Source organism: Clarias gariepinus, chromosome 7 (genome assembly GCF_024256425.1).
Source record: "Clarias gariepinus isolate MV-2021 ecotype Netherlands chromosome 7, CGAR_prim_01v2, whole genome shotgun sequence".
In the NCBI taxonomy this organism is placed as follows: domain Eukaryota; kingdom Metazoa; phylum Chordata; class Actinopteri; order Siluriformes; family Clariidae; genus Clarias; species Clarias gariepinus.
The window spans coordinates 40,205,612-40,219,559 of NC_071106.1; the positions used below are offsets into that span (position 1 = coordinate 40,205,612).

Here is a 13,948-nt window from a genome sequence, read left to right on the forward strand (position 1 = left end):
TTCAACAATGTAAAACACTGAAATAGAAGGTGAGTCTATATGAGTATGATGAGAATACTGGGTCTTTCAGGAAGAAGAAAAGAAGTGCATGTGTTTTACTTACATTGTTAATGATTAGCTAAAATATGAGAACTGTTTCTACTGATTGAACCCAAACACTTCAGTGAAGCCTGAGAGAACAACTGCTCTGAATACACATACTGCATCTGTAAGGTTTTATAATATTGTAAGATAATGTAATCTAATGAGAAGATTCCTGTGCTGTGAGAACAGAGCCCTCACTGTGCTTCCTCATGCCTAGTAACACCTTCTACTGTATATCCTGTACCCAGACGAGGATACGTCCAGACGGCTCGTGTCCTCTAGAACCCTTTAGTTTAATCAGGGGAATGTGAATGCCTCTCCTCTCTCCTGTCTGTCTCCGGGTCCCTCTAGGACTGACATGTTAATGAGGGGTTCTTTTGATGTTCGAGATGTAGCACTGTTTAAATGTGCTCTCTTTACTGAGAATAAACAGAGATCTTCAGACACAACAAGAAATAACTCTTCTTCTCTTAGCTTAAAACTAAGCTTGGACACACAGCATCTAAAACTCACCAAAACCTCCTTCAGTCTAAATGCAAAACCGAGATCAGCATCAGGAAAAAGTATTTGCTCCCTTCCTTTTTTCTTCTTTGCATATTAGTCACACTGAAATGATCGAGCTCACCAAACAAAATGTAATATTACACAATGTTTTCATTTATAAAGGGGAAAAAAAACTGTCCAAAACCTTAGAAATACTTTTCACTGTACTGTACATTATTCACTCTCAAAATATTACTCTTTAATCTTCTTTTCCTTGTATGTAGGTTTTTGAGTAGTGAGTCTAAGGTGGGAATATTTAATTATGCCTCTGACACGTGACTGTCTGACAACTTCCGCGCTTCCCTTTATGACGTCATTGAGCTGTTTAATAATGAATGTATCCAATAATACAGACTGGAATCACGCGCTCCTGCGGTGACGTCATGCGGACAGAACGCGACCTAACGGAATTAAAGCACAAAGTGTCAAAAGAATCGAATCCTGATGGGTTCAACCATATCATCGATCTTCGGGAGACTTTTTGGCAAAATGAACATGAGGATATTAATGTGTGAGTGTGTGTGTGTGTGTGTAAAGTCTCTGTCTGTGTGTGTGTGTGTGTAAAGTCTCTGTCTCTCTGTGTGTGTGTGTGTGTAAAGTCTCTGTCTGTGTGTGTGTGTAAAGTCTCTGTCTCTGTGTGTGTGTGTGTGTAAAGTCTCTGTCTGTGTGTGTGTGTGTGTGTGTGTGTGTAAAGTCTCTGTCTCTCTCTCTGTGTGTGTGTGTAAAGTCTCTGTCTGTGTGTGTGTGTAAAGTCTCTGTCTCTGTCTGTGTGTGTGTGTAAAGTCTCTGTCTGTGTGTGTGTGTGTGTGTGTGTAAAGTCTCTGTCTCTCTCTCTGTGTGTGTGTGTAAAGTCTCTGTCTCTGTGTGTGTGTGTAAAGTCTCTGTCTCTGTGTGTGTGTGTGTGTGTGTGTGTAAAGTCTCTGTCTCTCTCTCTGTGTGTGTGTTTAAAGTCTCTGTCTCTGTGTGTGTGTGTAAAGTCTCTGTCTCTGTGTGTGTGTGTGTGTGTGTAAAGTCTCTGTCTGTGGTGTGTGTGTGTGTGTGTGTGTGTGTAAAGTCTCTGTCTCTGTGTGTGTGTGTGTTTAAAGTCTCTGTCTCTGTGTGTGTGTGTAAAGTCTCTGTCTCGTGTGTGTGTGTGTGTGTGTGTAAAGTCTCTGTCGTGTGTGTGTGTGTGTGTGTGTGTGTAAAGTCTCTGTCTGTGTGTGTGTGTGTGTGTAAAGTCTCTGTCTCTGTGTGTGTGTGTTTAAAGTCTCTGTCTCTCTCTCTGTGTGTGTGTGTAAAGTCTCTGTCTGTGTGTGTGTGTGTGTGTGTGTGTAAAGTCTCTGTCTCTGTGTGTGTGTGTGTTTAAAGTCTCTGTCTCTGTGTGTGTGTGTAAAGTCTCTGTCTCTGTGTGTGTGTGTGTGTGTGTAAAGTCTCTGTCTCTGTGTGTGTGTGTGTGTGTGTAAAGTCTCTGTCTCTGTGTGTGTGTGTGTGTGTGTGTGTTTAAAGTCTCTCTCTGTGTGTGTGTGTGTGTTTAAGTCTCTCTGTGTGTGTGTGTGTGTGTGTGTGTGTGTGTGTGTGTGTTTAAAGTCTCTCTGTGTGTGTGTGTGTGTGTGTGTAAAGTCTCTGTCTGTCTGTGTGTGTGTGTGTGTGTGTGTGTGTTTAAAGTCTCTGTGTGTGTGTGTGTGTGTGTGTGTGTGTGTGTGTGTGTGTAAAGTCTCTGTCTGTGTGTGTGTGTGTCTCTGTGTGTGTTTGTGTGTGTGTGTGTAAAGTCTCTGTCTGTGTGTGTGTGTGTGTGTGTGTGTGTGTGTGTGTGTGTGTGTAAAGACTCTGTCTGTGTGTGTGTGTGTGTGTGTGTGAGTGTGTAAAGTCTCTGTCTGTGTGTGTGTGTGTGTAAAGTCTCTGTCTGTCTGTGTGTGTGTGTGTGTGTGTGTAAAGTCTCTGTCTGTGTGTGTGTGTGTGTGTGTGTGTGTAAAGTCTCTGTCGTGTGTGTGTGTGTGTGTGTGTGTGTGTAAAGTCTCTGTCTGTGTGTGTGTGTGTGTGTGTGTGTGTGTGTAAAGTCTCTGTCTGTGTGTGTGTGTGTGTGTAAAGTCTCTGTCTGTGTGTGTGTGTGTGTAAAGTCTCTGTCTGTCTGTGTGTGTGTGTGTGTGTGTGTGTGTGTGTGTGTAAAGTCTCTGTGTGTGTGTGTGTGTGTGTGTGTAAAGTCTCTGTCTGTGTGTGTGTGTGTGTGTGTGTGTGTGTGTGTGTGTGTGTGTAAAGTCTCTCTGTCTGTGTGTGTGTGTGTGTGTGTTTAAAGTCTCTCTCTGTGTGTGTGTGTGTGTGTGTGTGTGTGTAAAGTCTCTGTCTGTCTGTGTGTGTGTGTGTGTGTGTTTAAAGTCTCTCTCTGTGTGTGTGTGTGTGTGTGTGTGTGTGTAAAGACTCTGTCTGTCTGTGTGTGTGTGTGTGTGTGTGTGTGTGTGTAAAGTCTCTGTCTGTGTGTGTGTGTGTGTGTGTGTAAAGTCTCTGTCTGTGTGTGTGTGTGTGTGTGTGTGTGTGTGTGTAAAGTCTCTGTCTGTGTGTGTGTGAGTGTGTGTGTGTGTAAAGTCTCTGTCTGTGTGTGTGTGTGTGTGTAAAGTCTCTGTCTGTGTGTGTGTGTGTGTGTGTGTGTGTAAAGTCTCTGTCTGTGTGTGTGTGTGTGTGTGTGTGTAAAGTCTCTGTCTGTGTGTGTGTGTGTGTGTGTGTGTAAAGTCTCTGTCTGTGTGTGTGTGTAAAGTCTCTGTCTGTGTGTGTGTGTGTGTGTGTGTGTGTAAAGTCTCTGTGTTTGTGTGTGTGTGTGTAAAGTCTCTGTCTCTGTGTGTGTGTGTGTGTGTGAGTGTGTGTGTGATGTAGCGCGCGACCAGTTCTGTACAGTTATGTTAATGAGTTAATTAGTGTAAATTTAATTGATCAGTTTTACTGAAACTCAACTGTGTGTAAATTAATACTCATAAATTCTGACCTTAACAGTTAAGACACGTTATAACGCGTTATTACTGAGAGTTAACTGTAATTTCAGCATCACAAACTGAGCAGATTATTTTACTGTCATTAATATTAAACATTTATTTTTACAGAATGTGGATTTGTTTAATCTGTTTATTGTAAACCACATTCACAGCAATATATTATTTAAAAAAAGCTCAGATTCTAGTGTTTCTTTTGGTTTTTATGCAATAATTCTAATCTGTCATAAAATAATAAATTATTGTTTATTAGTTTAATTTATTATCTGTATGTTTTAATACAAAACTAACAGGTTTAACTGAATTCAATAATTAGAGGCTCTGTGTGGGCTGTCATTTAAATTATATACACACCCGCTCAAAAGTTTGTACACCCCTCTCTAACTCCATGCCCGTCCCTGATGTTTATTTCTCTCTACACTGTAAAACAATACTGAAGGTGTTTATTATCCAAAACACACAATAATCTCCTCTGAACAGTTGATATTGAGATGTTTATCTGCTCCTTCTGCTCTGTAAAGCTTCATAACGGCTCTAATCTGAGCTGCTGGTTGTTAATTGGTGATTTCTGAGGCTGGTGACTCTAAATGAACTTCTCATTTCATCATGATGGGTTTCACAAACACACTCGACACGATACTGTTCTTATAGGGACTGATCCAGAACAGCTGAGCTTCATGTCTTATAATAACATCTGACTGTTACTGCTGTTGTTATATAATTACATAATTCCATATGTCTTATTTGTACAATATATTGTGGTAGAATGTAGTAAATAAATCACTAAACAAAAACAAAGTAATTTGCACGCAATCCTGAACCTTTGAGTGATAGTGTAGTGTATATAACTTTTTTTTTAATAATTTATTGTTAATTGTTATTATTACTGTTAATATTATTATTTATTAAAATGTAATTATTATTATTATTGAAATAAATTATAATAAATATAGTCACAAAAATATATACAATTTCTGTTTTATTAATTCATTATGTTTAGTGGGTTTGGACGCAGCAGGTAAAACAACCATACTGTACCGGCTGAAGCTCGGAGAGGTCTTCACCACCATCCCTACCATCGGTGAGAATACATTGTGTGTGTCAGAATATTTTACTCAGATTATATTGGTTTACACCTGGTGAATGAGGGTAAATGAGGAAGCGTTAAACGGTTCCCCTGTTAGATGATGATGAGCTGTAGGTGTTGGTACTGAGGCCCGGGGACGAGCTGTCGTCGTGGCAGTGCCGTGTGAAGCTGTTCAATTTCCTTCTGCAGGGTTTAATGTGGAGACTGTGGAGTACAGGAACATCTGCTTCACCGTCTGGGACGTCGGGGGTCAGGACAAAATCCGTCCTCTGTGGAGACACTACTTCCAGAACACTCAGGTACACACTGCTATTTAAACTTTCTAAAGTATTTATCATAAATTCCAAACATCATTTTTGTTTCTGTTTTTAGTAACACTAATATATATTTATTAAATACTAATGCTGTGTGTGTGTGTGTGTGTGTTTTGTCTTCAGGGTCTGATCTTCGTGGTGGACAGTAACGACCACAAGCGATTGTCCGAGTCTGCTGATGAGCTCTCCAAAATGGTGAGGATTTAGCCTTAATGTGTGAGGAACGTGTGATGTGGTGCTGATTAATGCGCCATGACAATAATGTGTATATACTGTGTGTGTGTGTGTGTGTGTGTGTGTGTGCAGCTGCAGGAAGATGAGCTGAAGGACATCGTGTTGCTGGTGTTCGCCAACAAACAGGATCTACCCAACGCCATGCCGGTCAGCGAGGTCGTAGAGAGACTGGGCCTGCAGAATCTGCGCAGCCGAACGGTACACACACACACACACACACGTAGACACACACATACACACACACACAGTCTTGCAGTAATATACACACACACACACGCTCTCAAACACATATGCACACAATTCCTCGGCCACAATAAGATGTTTCTGTCCTTCTTCTTACTGTGTGTGTGTGTGTGTGTGTGTGTGTGTGTCTATGATCCTTGTCTCTTTAGTGGTTTGTTCAGGCCGCATGTGCTACACAAGGACCCGGACTCATAGAAGGACTGGACTGGTTAGCCAATGAGCTGTCCAAGCGCTAATGCTGTCCATCACCATAGACCAAGAGACAGAGAGACAGATAAAGTTTTCATCTATGGACTCTGTTATAATGTGTGTGAGTGTATGTTTTGAAGCTTTTCTCAGCGTGCTCAGTGTGAAGGTGAGATGTTAATCAGAGCTCCTCCTCACTGTAACAGCTGAGCCGCCGCGCTGTGAGTCCTCACACTGTAACACTCCTGCACTCGTCCTTTATCTTCCCCAAGTAAAAGCAGCAGGAGAATCTGGAGGTGCCATGAGATCCACATCTACTCCACACACACATTCCATTGGTGTCCCACAGGGCTTAGTACTTGGTCCTCCTCTGTTCTCCCCTGGTGAGGTCATTTCCTCTCACAGCCTTTTATACCATTGTTATGCAGCTGACTGTCAAGAACTAACCTGAGATGACCAGAAGACGTAGCTTTAGCGGTTAGCCCTTTGTAGCGTGAATGGTAAACCCAAACGCGGATGAAACACGAGTAGGCAGGATAATCACGCTTTTAGTCTAAGGACTCTCACAGATGGGGAGTAAGGGAAAGACACAATCTAACCCGCGTCCTATAAATACACACTCGATCAGGAATTGAAACCAAAAAGGTGAGTACTCACAGTTAGAAGCAGGAATCAGACGTGGCATCGGCTAAACTCAATGACTGAGCGAGGTGCTATGGTTTGTTTACCTCTTTTATACTTCCTGGTTTGCGACCGCTTAACTTCCGGGTCCTAGTGCCGGTCGCGTTCCGAGTGTGCATGACAGTACCCCCCTGTCCAGGACCGGCTCCAGACGGTCCTGAGGTGGAGGATACCCTGTGACGGTAGTCCCGGATGAGCTCAGGATCGAGGATGAACCGTGCTGGGACCCAAGATCGCTCCTCGGGGCCGTAGCCTTCCCAATCGACCAGGTACTGGGTGCCCCTGCCCCGAGGTCGCGAATCGAGGATTCGTCGCACGGTGTACGCGGGACCGCCGTCAATGATTCGGGGAGGAGGAGCAGGGGGGGTGGGTGGAACCAGAGGTGAAGTGATGAAGGGTTTTAGCTGTGATGTATGGAAGACTGGGTGGATCCGGAGCGCCGCAGGCAGCTGGAGCCGGTAGGTGACAGGGTTAATCCGTAACGTGATGCGGTATGGTCCGATGAACCTTGGTGATAGTTTTCTTGATTCGGTGTGCAGATGGAGGTTTTTAGTTGATAGCCATACCTTGTCACCTACGTGGTACAACCGTCCCGGTGGGTGTCGGCGGCGATGCTGGGCGACGTAGCTGGTGTTGGCTCGCTGGATGGCGCGATTCGCTTGATTCTATATCTGCCGACACCTACGGACCAACTGTTGGGCCGATGGTACGTCAACCTCCGGTTCTTGATGGTCGAACATGGGAGGATGGAAACCATGGCACACCTCAAATGGGCTTAGGTTGGTGGCTGAGGAGACGTGTAGGTTGTGGGACAGTTCGGCCCATTTGAGGTAGCGGGCCCAGGAGCGCTGGCGATCGGACACGAAACATCTCAGGTAGCGCTCCAGTTGTTGGTTGGTCCGTTCCGTCTGACCATTAGTCTGGGGATGGTAACCGGACGACAGACTACAGGTGGAATTGATCAGACGGCAGAAGGCCTTCCAGAACCGGGCCGTGAACTGGGGCCCTCTGTCCGAGACGATGTCCTTTGGGAACCCATGCAGTCGGACTACGTGTTCCAAAATCAATTCTGCGGTGTCTTTAGCTGATGGGAGTCCGGCTAGGGCCACCAGGTGCACGGCCTTGGAGAACCGATCAACGATGGTTAAAATGGTGTCCTTACCCTCTGAAACCGGCAGGCCCGTGATGAAATCCAGGGCGATGTGCGTCCAGGGCCGTCGAGGAACTGGGAGTGGTTGGAGTTCTCCTGGAGTTGGTTGGTTTGTGTCTTTTGCCCTGGCGCACACCGGGCACGCCTGAACGAACTCGCGGACGTCTCTCCTCAAGGAGGGCCACCAGAACGCTCGTTGGATAAATGATAAGGTTCGTCGCGCCCCAGAATGTCCGGCGATGGTGGACGAATGCCCCCATTGGAGAACCTCCGCTCGCAGCTGTTGGGGTACGTAGAGTCGTCCAGGCGGCACACCTGCCGGTTCGGTCTCCGCCGCCTGTGCCTGGCGGACCCTGGTCTCCAAATCCCAGTGGAGGGGTGCGAGGATTCGGGATGGGTGGATGACAGGCACGGGTTCCGTCCGGGGGAGGTCGTCCTCATACTGGCGTGATAGGGCGTCGGCTTTGGTGTTCTTCGACCCCGGACGGTAAGAAAGATGGAAATTATATTGTTCGAAAAATAGTGCCCACCGTGCCTGTCGTGGATTGAGCTGCTTAAGGTTCTTGATGGTGATCAGGTTTTGGTGATCGGTCCAGACGATGAATGGCTCACTGGCGCCCTGGAGCCAGTGACGCCATTCCTCCAAAGCCCACTTTATGCCCAACAGCTCGCGGTCCCCTACCCCGTATCGCTGCTGAGTGGGGTCAAATTTTTTGGAGAAGAAACTGCAAGGGTGCAGTTTCTGGTCTGGACCTCGCTGGGAGAGAACCGCGCCGGCGCCCACATCCGACGCGTCCACCTCCACAACGAAGGGTTTATTGGCATCCGGATGAAGAAGAATCGGGGCGGTGGTGAAACGATGGCAGAGTTCCTTGAAGGCTGAGATGGCGGTGGGATTGAGCTGAAATGGGTGAGGTGAGGGCCTGGTCAATGTGGTCAATGGTGCTGCAACTGTACTGTAGCCCCGGATAAAGCGACGATAGAAGTTCGCAAACCCGAGAAACCGCTGAAGCTGTTTGAGTGTCCTGGGTAAGGGCCAGTGACGTACAGCTTCTAGCTTCTGCGGGTCCATGGCCACACCCTGGGGCGAGATGACAAAACCCAGGAACGTGGTGGAGTGCTGGTGAAAAGCACATTTTTCCAGCTTGCAGTACAGTTGGTGAGCGAGCAATCTCTTTAAAACAGCACGTACGTGTTGGATATGTTCTTCCAGGTGGCGGGAGTAGATGAGGATGTCGTCCAGGTAGACGAACACCCATCGGCCCAGCATGTCTCGGAGGACGTCATTTATGAATTGTTGGAAGGCCGAGGGTGCGTTGCAGAGTCCAAATGGTATGACCAGGCTCTCATAATGTCCGGTGGGTGTGATGAAAGCCGTCTTCCACTCATCACCCTCTCTGATGCGCACCAAGTTGTAGGCGCTCCGGAGGTCCAACTTGGTGAATATGGTGGCACCAGAAAGGGCGTCCAGGGCTGAGTTGGTGAGTGGTAGTGGATGTCTGTTCTTAATGGTGATGTTGTTTAGCCCCCGATAGTCGACACATGGGCGAAGTTCGCCCCCTTTCTTCTTGACGAAGAAGAACCCCGCGGCGGCAGGCGAGGTGGATGGCCGGATGGTTCCCTGACGGAGGGCGTTGGTGACGTATTCCTCCATCGCCTGCGTCTCCGAGGTGGATAGCGAATAGAGATGGCCGCGGGGAGGGACGGAGCCCGGCTGAAGTTCTATCGCCAGGTCGTAAGGGCGATGAGGCGGGAGATGGGTGGCGCGTTTCTTACAAAAAACTTCAGCCAGGTCTCGATAGGCGATAGGGATGGCGTTGGTGTCGACGTCGGGGGCCTCGGACTCCCTGGAACACGTCCCAGTCCGTGCCTGTAGGCAGAGTTCGGTGCAGGTCGGCCCCCACTGGAGAATCCGGTTCCGGGTCCACGAAATGATCGGGTCATGCTGTAACAGCCAGGGATAGCCGAGGATGATGGGCGGTGATGAGATGGTGGTAAGGTGAAATTGGATCTGCTCCTGGTGTTGGTCTATGGCGAGCGTGATGGGTTGGGTCTGATGGGTGATAGGGCTGGATGATAAGGGCCGACCGTCGACCGAAGTGATGTTTACCGGCTGGGATAACGCCTCAGTCCTCACCCCCAAATCTTTGGCATAATTAGAGTCAATGAAGTTACCCGCGGCACCGGAGTCGATGAACGCGGCGCTTCGAACTCGTTTGTGGCCAATTTGGAGGTTTACCTGAACCGTGAAACGTGAGATGGTGGCGTCGATTGTGGAGGAGAGGTGGAGGGGGCCCGGTGAGTCTCTCCTTCCACTCACCGGGGCTGCGCGTTTCCCGGGCGAATTGGACAAGTAGCTCGGTGGTGCGCCGCCGACCCACAGTAGGCACACAGCCCCTCTCGATACCGTCGTTCGCGTTCCGCCACGGTCAGGGAGGCGCGTCCTAATTGCATGGGTTCCCCGGCTCCGGTGTCAACCACGGCAGGAGGTGGAGATCCGATAGGTCCAGTAGTGGAGGTGGTGAAAGCAGTAGGTGGTCGTGGCGTGGTGTAGGAGAAGGTAGGTGCAGGCGGCAGGGTCCTAGGGGCTGGCTTCGGGCGAGAGAGGATGCGTTGATCGATACGGAGGGAGAGCTGGATCATCCCCTCCAGGGTAGCAGGAAGCTCTCGCCCGGCGAGCTCGTCTTTGATACGTGGAGCCAGTCCCTCGTAGAAGGATGTCCGGAGCGCGGCATCTCCCCAGTCGGTCTGCACAGCGAGGGTCCGGAACTCAGCAGCGTACCGGCTCACGGACGATCCTCCCTGCCGCAGATGGTAGAGCTTGGTGTCGGTCTCCACCTCGCCCGCTGGGTGTTCGAAGGTGAGTCTGAGTTGGCGGGTGAACTCGTTATATGAGTGCGCGGTGTCTGAATCCGCCCGGAGAACTGCCGTGGCCCACTCAGCTGCCTGCCCGGATAGCAACGAGACCAGAAGCGCGATGCGTAGCCGATCGGTGGAGTACCTGGTGGCATTGAACTCAAACACCAAATCAAGCGCTGTTAGAAACACATTACACTTCCCGTCCGTGCCGTCCCATTTATCCGGAAGTGCCAAAAATACATCAGAAGGAGGGGGGGGGGGTTGGTGCGGCGCCGCGGCCGCCGCGACGGGAGACCGGCTAGCCGCGCTATCCACAGCCGCCCGGAGATCCGCGTTCTCCCGCCGGAGCTCCGCGACCTCGCGGCGCAAGGCCGCGACGTCTTGGAGGTCCCGGCGCAGATTAGCGATCTCCCCGGTTAGCGTGTTGATGAGCTTGGCATGCTGATCAACCACATCGCAGAGGTGCGCGTAATCCGCTGGGTTCACCGCGGAAGGCTCAGTCATTCTGTCAAGAACTAACCTGAGATGACCAGAAGACGTAGCTTTAGCGGTTAGCCCTTTGTAGCGTGAATGGTAAACCCAAACGCGGATGAAACACGAGTAGGCAGGATAATCACGCTTTTAGTCTAAGGACTCTCACAGATGGGGAGTAAGGGAAAGACACAATCTAACCCGCGTCCTATAAATACACACTCGATCAGGAATTGAAACCAAAAAGGTGAGTACTCACAGTTAGAAGCAGGAATCAGACGTGGCATCGGCTAAACTCAATGACTGAGCGAGGTGCTATGGTTTGTTTACCTCTTTTATACTTCCTGGTTTGCGACCGCTTAACTTCCGGGTCCTAGTGCCGGTCGCGTTCCGAGTGTGCATGACACTGACACGCGGCTCATTCTCTCCTTTTCTTCCTCAGGTTTCCCCCGGATCTCAGCACGTCTGGCAGACATCTCATTCCGTCAAGACCTTGTGTTCTCCCTGGGGTAACTGTGGTGGACAGTCATCTATCATTTCCCTCGCACATCACTCACCTTACTCGCTCTTGTCGATTTCTTCTTTACAACATCAGAAGACTCCGCCCATTTCTTTCTTCGCAGGCTACTTAGGTGCTTGTTCAGTCCCTTGTTATTTCTAGACTGAACTACTGCACCTCACTCCTGGCAGATCTTCCTCTGTCCACCATTTGTCCTCTGCAGCTGATCCAGAATGCAGCTGCACGTCTTGTCTTCTACTTTAAAGTTCTCCCACACCCCCACTCCTCCGCCCCTGCACTGGCTTCCTGTAGCTGCTGCATCAAATTCAATACCCTGATGCTCGCCTATGAAGCTAAAAACAGCCCACCATCCATCTACCTCTCAGCTCTAATCACACCTCGCACCACACCACGTTCCCTCTCATCCTCTAGCATCGCTCGCCTCGTCTCTCAGGCATCGGACTGTTTTTTGTTCTGGCACTGAGATGCTGGAATGAACTTCCTCTAGATGTCCGTACAGCAGAGTCTCTGGCAATCTTTAAGCACCGACTAAAGACCCTGTCTGTTTCTGACATAGTTAGGTTAATCCACAGTCCAAAAAAAAAAAAATTTCCTAAACAGTGTGTGACTGATGGTATTCACGATTAACCCAGTGTCAGGATCTTACGATGGAAACATCAAAGCACTTTTGTAGACTCTCTGAAGAAGATCATCTGCCAAATGTAATTGAGTCACTGAACCTGTGTGTTCCTCTTCCTCAAAGTCTTCCAGTCCGCTCTGAGGAACTGAAATGAGCCGGACCCCCGCGTGAATACACTTTATGTTTAAGTTCACTGTTTAATGATCTGGACGTTTGAACATCTGGACTGTTAACTCAGGGTACTAATCTGCACTCAGGGTACGAATCTTCTAAACAAATATAAGGTTTAAACTGTATAGCTGTATGATGGAGCTTCCTTTATGGGTTTAATTCACTTCCTGTCTGTGAGATACCGTCTCTTCTGTCCCAGGTCAGCCTCATGCTGCAGGATAATCATCCGGAACACCTCACACACATATTTGTGTGTGTGTGTGTTACAGAGTGCTCATGTGATATTGATCATGACCTCGACCTGCCCTGCCTGGTCTGTCTGTGATGTGCGGCGGCGTGTGTTAAGGTCAGCCCATGATGATGCAATAACAGCGTGCCTCTGATGTTTCACCTGATGGTGTTTTAGTTCTAATATTAGCTTTATATCTAACAGATCCACACGCTGTGATCCGAGCAGTACTGCCCTCTCACTCTCACACTTCCCTTTTATTCAGATTCGACTGATTGAGATTACACATTGGGTTTCCTGATGTTGCGTAAGTACAGATTTCACCTCTCAGTGTTTGCAGGCGGTTTAGAAATGAACTATAACTCAGTTCATGTAGCATGTATCACTTAGCATGCAACTAAAATCCAAAGGCATCACGACACTACACAGATAGATTGTTTATTCAGTTATGTTTTAGCTATAAGAATTACGGATTTTTAGATAAATACTTTTTGTGTATTTTACACTCAGACACTACAGACGCTACCCTCCAGTGTGAGTGCACACATTCAGACCCACACAAACACCTCATCCTCTGTTTTAAAAGACTTGACTATTAGATTCACTACTCAATCTGTTATTCAGACTTGAGATTTCAACAGGTGTGAGGGCCCTTCCTTCGCTTTTTCATATACATTTATAGTTTGATTCCCTTCTTATTTAATTGTTTGTTTTCTTTTCCCCTTTTTTTGCACTCAGAACCAAAAAACTTCCAGCTCCATGTTTTATTTCCCCTTTCTCTCCTTTTTTTAATGCCAGATGTCTAGCCTTACTTATACATGTAAAAATTCAAGATTTACGATTCAAAGAACTTTATTAATCCAAGAGGGAAATTGCTAAAATAAGGGGGTTATAAAATCTGTATTAAAACATTACATGTTTACCCTGTTATATCCCTGTTTAAAATCAATAAAAATATTGTTGAGTATAAAAGACTTGACTATTAGTTGACTAAAAACAATTTGACAGTAAGTACACTCATAACCATAAAAAAAACCCCACACTCATCAGTCAGTGCAGGAGAAAAGCAAAAATAATGTTCCTATAAAAATGAATGTTTTATTCATTTTAAGCCCTGAGTTTGAACAACTTTAATCTAACATATTTTAAATGTAGGTATAATATATATTCTTATGTTCTCACATTCCTAATGTAAAAATGTAATTTTTTTAATGTAAGAATTATGAAACTTTTTTTACACTGTTAAAATACAAATATCCAGGGGTTGGACAATGAAACTGAAACACTGGCCAATTTAGTGTTGGAGGTTTCGTGGCTAAATGTGACCAGCCTGGAAGCCAGTCTTCATTGATTACACATTTCACCAGTAAGAGCAGAGTGTAAAGGTTTAATTATCAGAGTAATAACACAGTTTTACTTAAAATATTGCATTACACCCAATATTATGGGTGACATATCAGAGGTTAAAAGAGGACAAATTCTTGGTGCGCGTCTCGCTGGCGCATCTGTGACCAAGACAGCAAGTCTCTCTGATGTATCAAGAGCCACGGTATCCAGGGTAACGTCAGCATACCACCAAAAAGGCCTAACCACATCCAAC

General features: G+C 47.1%; 1 protein-coding gene across 2 annotated transcripts; it reads left to right on the forward strand.

Annotated features, from left to right (window-relative positions):
* Positions 1–1,061: 1,061 nt before the first annotated feature.
* LOC128527999 (ADP-ribosylation factor 5-like) lies at positions 1,062–12,814 on the forward strand. 2 transcript variants are annotated; one of them, XM_053500706.1, is made up of 8 exons: positions 1,062–1,138; positions 4,585–4,665; positions 4,861–4,970; positions 5,109–5,180; positions 5,292–5,417; positions 5,612–6,031; positions 11,252–12,465; positions 12,614–12,630. In XM_053500706.1, the coding sequence occupies exons 1-6, from the start codon at positions 1,072–1,074 to the stop codon at positions 5,696–5,698; spliced, it is 543 nt and encodes a 180-aa protein (XP_053356681.1). In that variant the 5' UTR covers positions 1,062–1,071; the 3' UTR covers positions 5,699–6,031; positions 11,252–12,465; positions 12,614–12,630. The 2 variants fall into 2 exon arrangements, with proteins under 2 accessions (XP_053356681.1, XP_053356680.1); XM_053500705.1 differs by having other exon boundaries at positions 11,252–12,814.
* Positions 12,815–13,948: the final 1,134 nt, after the last annotated feature.

Excerpts from the sequence above, each read along its gene's own strand:
- LOC128527999 (XM_053500705.1), top strand. The coding sequence starts at position 1,072 with ATGGGTTCAACCATATCATCGATCTTCGGGAGACTTTTTGGCAAAATG. Across the intron at positions 4,666-4,860 it reads CACCACCATCCCTACCATCG|GGTTTAATGTGGAGACTGTG; the intron begins GTGAGAATACAT and ends TTCCTTCTGCAG. Across the intron at positions 4,971-5,108 it reads ACTACTTCCAGAACACTCAG|GGTCTGATCTTCGTGGTGGA; the intron begins GTACACACTGCT and ends TTTTGTCTTCAG.